Source organism: Chaetura pelagica, unplaced genomic scaffold (assembly GCF_000747805.2).
Source record: "Chaetura pelagica isolate M959 unplaced genomic scaffold, ChaPel_1.0 scaffold1145, whole genome shotgun sequence".
Classification (NCBI taxonomy): Eukaryota; Metazoa; Chordata; class Aves; order Apodiformes; family Apodidae; genus Chaetura; species Chaetura pelagica.
This window is the reverse complement of record NW_009953300.1, coordinates 135,605-141,919: the sequence shown is the minus strand read 5'-3', so window position 1 is coordinate 141,919 and position 6,315 is coordinate 135,605. Positions and strand designations below refer to the sequence as shown.

Below are 6,315 nucleotides of genomic sequence, written 5' to 3'. Positions count from 1 at the left end.
GCACGGCCTGCATGGCCTGCGCGTGGCCCTGGCTGCCCAGCCGAGCCTGGAACAAAGCACAAGGGAGACCCAGGTACTGAGGGACAGACGCCCCAACATGGATCCTCTGATGGCCCCCCAAGAGCCCATCAGGAGCCAGCAGCACCTCACCGGGCTCCCCGCGGGCTCTGCTGCAGGAGTGCTCAGCACGGGGCCCAGAGAGCAGGGTCAGGAGGGAACATGGATTCATAGCTGGGTGTGTGTTGGAGGAGCAGGGATGGCAGGCCAGAGTGGGGAGAGTAAAGGCAGAGCTGCCAAAGGAGAGTGTGGACAGCACAGGATCCATCCCTGGTGGGATGCAGAGTGCCCCGTGGGACTGGAGATAGGCTGAGGAGAAGACAGGGAGCTCTGAAGGGTTCAGGAAAACCCAGGGCAGAGGGCAGGACAGTCTCAGGGCCAGGATCAACCCTGAATGGGAGCAGAAGGATCAGGATGGGACAGGGAAGCATGCAGCAAATTAGATGCCAGAGAGGAGGGAACAAAGCAGGACTCAGCTAAGGCCTCTCACCTTATTTTTGCTGCTCTCACAGCCCTGCAGGCTGGCCAGGATCTGGCTCTCGATGGCCTGGACCCAAAGCTCTCGCTCCTCTGATGTTGAGGCCTCAAAGAGCCATGTCTGGCCCGTCAGGGACACGATAATGAACTCAAATGGCTCATCTGGTTCTGGAAAAGAAAGGCATGCCATGATGGGTCAGGGAACAAGGGGGTCAGCTAGTCTCGTGGGGTGTGAGATCGGACAGATCCCCTCAGGCTGGTGCCTGCAGGGAGCTCTGTGCCAGCCCGTCCTGCTCGCACCAGCTCCACATGCATGGGACTTCCTTTTCTTCTGCACACCATCATCCACAGCCTCATCCCCCACCATCCCAGCTGGGAAACCCAGGAGGCTGCAGCACCAGGCTGCTGGAAGCTGCTCATGCCCTGCTCTCCATGCCCTGCATGTCCCACCCTCAGAGAAAGCTGCTGACTTCTTGAGCAGTGAAATCAGCTCCTGTTGGTGTCCCCAACAGCCCCGTCACCCCCAGGGCTCTCAGAGCACTTAGTGCCTGCTGAGGAGTGGCCCTGAGGGGCTGACTCAGGAGGTGCAAGGAGGGCCCTTGTGGGGGGCTCAGAGGCAGCTCCTCCCAGTCTGTGCACTGGAAAGGGGCACCATTGCCAGCTGAGGAGTGTGGCAGGGCCAGATCCCACCCGGGAAGCCTGGGCACCTCACAGAGCCATGTGGCAGCATGGCTGCTGCTCTTCTCCCACAGAGGTGCATGAAGTCACAGGGATCCCACCAGGAGCCGTGGCCAGAGCGACACTGTTCTCAGCGCTGGCACTGCCCGGTGCTTCCAGCTCCCAAACCCAGGAAGCAGGAGGCCACAGGCATCTCTGGAAGCTGGCCAGGACGAGCTGCTTCCACTCGGCATGTGGACAGCAGGGATACCTGCAGGGCCAGATGACTTGCACAGCACCAGCATCTGTGACCTGCAAGTAACCCCAGAAGATACAGCCTGGATATGAAAGCCCTTTGCTGGTGTGAAATGTGGGGACAAACCCCTGGCTTTCTGTCTTCGGGGAAGATGTTCCTGGTGAGCCCCAAGGGTTGCTCACCCTGCCACGGCATGAAGGGAAGCATCAGCATCCCGCCAAAGGCAGCAGGGCTGGAGGGTGCCAGGGAGGATGTCAGGGCACAGGCACTGAGTGCGAGGCGGCAGAGCCAGCAGCACTGATGGGGGAGAGCAGACACGTGTGAAGGCACCTCAGCCCCCCCCAGACCAAGAGGCTGCTGAAAAGCAAAGCTTACAGGGTGGCCTCCCCTCGCTGCTGCTCACGTTGCTGCTCACGTTGCTGTAACCCTGCCCCAGCTGGGGCTGGGGGGCTGTGCCCACCAGCTGCACCCACCGGGCGCTGGAGCCCTGGATGGTCACGAGGTGCCTGTCCCAGCTTTGCACCCAAGCACCAGCATTTACCTTTTATTGCCAACTTCAGTAGTTAGTGCAGTAAATGACTTAACTAAGCGGGGCCTGAATGGAATGACTAATAAACGTTATGTCACAGCACACGCTTCAGCTCATAGCAAAATGATTTGTAATTACCTAATTAGCGTTATGCAAATAACACCCTCATCTCCATAATGTGCCTTCCCAGCTCTCTATTAAAAGCAGGGAGTCAACTGCACGGCTCCAGAGACAGCCAGGAGGCCGAGGGGCCCAGCCTGGTCCTTAGCCAGGCAGTGCTGTGAAGCCTGGCAGGGCCTGGAGCAGGAGAGGCGAGCAGAGGAGGCCAGGGGGGTCCTCTCCTCTGCCTGACTCTCCCCCACAAGCTGCAGCCAGAGGAGCCTCTTCCAGTGGAGGGGAAGCAACAGGAGGGCAATAGCTGAGGAACCTGCTGCAGCCCACAGCTCCCCAGCAGGGCAGAGTGGGTGCAGAGACCACCAGCTGGGTCCCATCAAGGGCACAGCCAATCTTAGCTGCTGCTCCCACCATCCCAACCTGTGAGGGATCTGCAGACAGGGACTTGAGTGTTCCAGCTGTTCTGACAGACAGTTCTTTCTGTCTCTGCAAAAGGCTGCAAGAGAGTCAGGACCAGGCCCCTGATGGCTGCCCAGGGTGAAGTATTAATCACATAATCACAGAACCACAGGATAGTTTGGGTTGGAAGGGACCTTAAGGATCATCCAGTCTCAACCCCTACATGGGACACCTCCCAATAGACCAGGTTGCCCCAAGCCGCATCCAACTTGCCCTTGAACACTGCCAGGGATGGGACAGTCACAGCTTCTCAGGAAGGAAGGAGTGGCATTTCTTCCTGGGGACAGTGACTGCCCAGGTGCTTGAGGAAGCGTTTGCAATTCCTAGATCTCAGATTGGGCGACACTGTTAGGACCAACAGAGCCACTCCTGGGACACCTCAATATATCTGAACAGGCTCTGTTATCCTCAGATCTCTGCCATCCTTGGCCTGAGCCTCCTGCAGCTCCTGTCAGTGTGCTGGGCAGCCCACGCCAGCTGCTGGGACCTGGGAAGTCCTGGATGCATTCTGAGTGCTCCCTGCTTCTTTTGCTGGCCACTTCTGCTGCCACTGAGACAACAGCAGGTCTCTGGGACATGGAGAGGATGCTTGCCATGGAATGATCCTTGTTCCTCTCTCTTCCTTGGTCAGTACCTCTCCACCAAACAGGCTGGCAGAAATCCCAGCCCTCCTGTGCCAGTTCACTTCCCAGCAGAGCTGGCAAGGGGACTGTGTCCCAGTCCCCTGCTCAGGATGCTGGCAGAGGGGCAGGCTCCCTTCTGCCAGGGTCCCTGCTGGGCTGCCCACACCTGACCACAAGCAAACAGAGACATATCTGGGGCTCTAACCCCACCAAGACAGACTGTGCCACCAACACAGTTCTGGGGCATCCTGGAGCCCTGAGGCTGCCCAGTCCCAGTCCAGTCACTGATCCCAGTCAGACCGAAGCCTCAGCACCAGCTTGGCAAGCCACAGGACCTCCATTCCCTTCTCCTTTGTGCCTCATGGATTCCAGCTCTACTCTGAACAAAGGGCCCGTTGCTCTCAGCAGAGCCTGGGAAGAGCTAACAAAGGACGACAGCTTTTCTGCCACACTAAAGCTTCTTTCGCAAGCAAAATCACTGCCTCTCCTTCTCTGCAGCAACAGGGACAGTGTGGCAGGAGCAGGGCTCTTTGGAGGTGGGCATGGCTATGGCAGGAGAGCAGGGAGCTGTGGGATCACACCCTTGGGTTCACAGGCAGGATCTGGCAGAGCTGGGAAAGGCTTCAGGACTCGGAGCAGCTTCCAACTGTGTGTGGATCCAGCTGCTCAGATGAGCTCATGAGCTCCCTGGGGGCCCCATATGAGTTGAATCAGACTCAGGTCACAGCTCTAGAGAGAGGAGGGGGCTTTCTCAGATTTTTCTGGGAAGAGGCACCCATGTCTGATGTAGCAGGGGCATTTCTGGACAGATGCAAGGGTAGCACAAAGCAGATGACACAGGCAGAAGGTCTGACTACCTCTGCTGGCCCAATGCCCTTCCCTGCACTGTGTGCAGGGCACAGGCTCCTTCCTGGTGTCCAGAAGAGCTCCAGAACTTGCCAGCTCAGACTCAACAGGGTGAAGGTCCTGGAGGAAGCCTCTCCTACAGGACTGGGGAGCCCTTTCCAGCCTTCTCAGGAAAGAGAGGCTATCCCTGGGCCAGAAGACAGAGCCCACTCCCCTGCCCCTGCAGACATGCTGGTGGGAGTCCATTATTCCAGCTCCATTAGAATTAGTGGGCAGTGGAAACGAACACTCTTGTCTCTCTCTCTCTCTTGATGATTTTTTGATGATGTTTTAAAGACTGAGCTCTGTGAAGAGTTGTGAGCAGAGGTCGGTGGGAGCCGGCACTGCTAATGGGCGTTAACCCCCCAACCCAGCTCCAGCACTGCCTGCCAACGAGGCTGCGGGCGGGAGCAGGACCAGGGAGAGCCCAGCAGCAACTGAGGTCCCAGCTGAGGGCTTGGGGACTCCTGCAGCACGTGGGCAGTTGCCAGCCCTCCTGGAGTCGCCCTGCTCAGAGGGGCAGCCAGAAGCCCCCCCGCCAACAGGCCACCTTGGGAGGAAGCATCTCCTCAGGGCTGAGCTCCCCGGGACAGGGAAGGAACGGGGGGATGGAGACCACGTCCTCCTGCCAGGTAGGGTGAGGGAAAAGCCCCATCAAGAAACCAGGGTGGGACAGAGCTCTGCTGCCCAAAGGTGGGCTGAGATGCCCAGAACCAGTGGATCTGTCATGGTCACCTGTGGAAGCAGCAGGGGATCTTGGAGAGGAAAAGCAGCACAGCTCAGCAGCCCCTGCCCTATGCAGGATGGTGTGGGACACCTCCCCCTGCATCCCAGCAGGGAGGAGCAGGATCTCACTCAACCTGAGCAGGAGAAGCAGATCTCAAAGAACCATGCCCTGCCCTTGAAGCAGAACTTTCCTCTCACCTCGACTGTCCTCTGCTCCCAGTCCCATCCAGTCTTTCCCTTCCCTCTGCCCTTCTCCAGCTCCCATCTTTTCTCCCACTTGGAGCTGGTGTAGTGGAGGTGCCTCTGGATGCCCTGGCGAGTGGGTGGTCACACAGGGAGAAGAGGGGGGAACGCTTCCTATGTGTGGGGCACACAGCAGGGAACCAAGGGCTGGTCCTGCCTGTGGTGCAGGGAGCCCCTGGCCCACAGCTCCACTCTCCTGGTGCCAAGTCCGTGAAGAGTGTCCAGGAGCCAGGCAGCCAGCAGGCTCCCGGCCTCGGGATGCTTGTTTGCAAGCTGCCACTGTACCACATCATTATGAGGTGTTTGGGATATCAACAAATTAGCAGGCGTCTGGGAAGAGAAGGATGCAGCACCATTCGTAAATGTCAGCTCGCTGCCTCCTCATTTTGCAGATCATTAAACCCAATATTCCTAACCTGTATTAGTGCAATGGGGACGGGCCCCCTCCACAGTGCCGAGCTGCCAGGAGAGCTGCAGCAAGAACAAGGCTATGGAGAACCCACAGTGCCTTGTCCCAGAGCCCCGGGCCCTGGAGTTTCCCAGGGTGAGCTGGCAAGGCCCCCCTGCCCGTGGGGACACACTGGAGGAGGCCACACCAGAGGAGAGGGGAAACTGAACTGCAGAGGAGAGGGCAGGTGTTGGGGGGCATGTGTGTGTGTGTGGGGGACAGCAAAGGCAGCTGAGCCTGCAGGCTGGGAAGAGAAAGTGCTCCTGAGGGATACCGCAGGGTATGTGGTGCTGTGCAGAGGGGTCACCGCAAGAGACAGGAGGGTCACTTCTGTGCACACAGGGGGGATGTTGCATGGGGTGTGTGCACACAGCATGTGGGGCTGGGAGGAAGCGGAGGGCCCTGTGGAGTGCTGGCATGCACTGGGGACAGGGGGTGATGCTGCAGGGACAGAAGGGAGGGCATGGACAGTGTGGATTCCATGGGGCAGCTGCGGGCTTGCTGCAAAGCACAGTGGTGGGGCTACAGGTGTGCACACCAGGGGCTCTCAGAGGGGCAACACGGAGCTGTTTGAGGAGACACATACGAGGGGGTGTGGAGCTGATGGAGATGGGGGCTCAGCCGTCAGGAGATGCCCGGGCATAGGCTGCTTTCCTCCTGCCAGGACAGAGCAGGGAGCTCTCGGGGTCTGCAAGGAGCAGGAGTGACTCGTTAGCACTGAATTAAGAGGCTTGTTGACAGGAGCACATGGGTGACACAGGCTGCGTGGGGCAGGCGGGAGCTGAGCAGCAGCAGCTGGAATCCCCAGCAGTCTGGTAAGCGCAGCTCAGCCCGCGCTCCC

At 59.0% G+C, this 6,315-nt stretch overlaps 1 protein-coding gene across 1 annotated transcript in view; it reads right to left on the bottom strand.

Moving 5' to 3' along the window:
* Nucleotides 1-6,315, bottom strand: part of LOC104389090 (arf-GAP with GTPase, ANK repeat and PH domain-containing protein 3-like) — a 68,632-nt gene that overhangs the window by 3,468 nt on the left and 58,849 nt on the right. Inside the window, exon 10 of the mRNA XM_009998045.1 lies at nt 548-702. Within this exon, the coding sequence (XP_009996347.1) occupies nt 548-702 (155 nt within the window). The remainder of the gene's footprint in view (nt 1-547; nt 703-6,315) is intronic.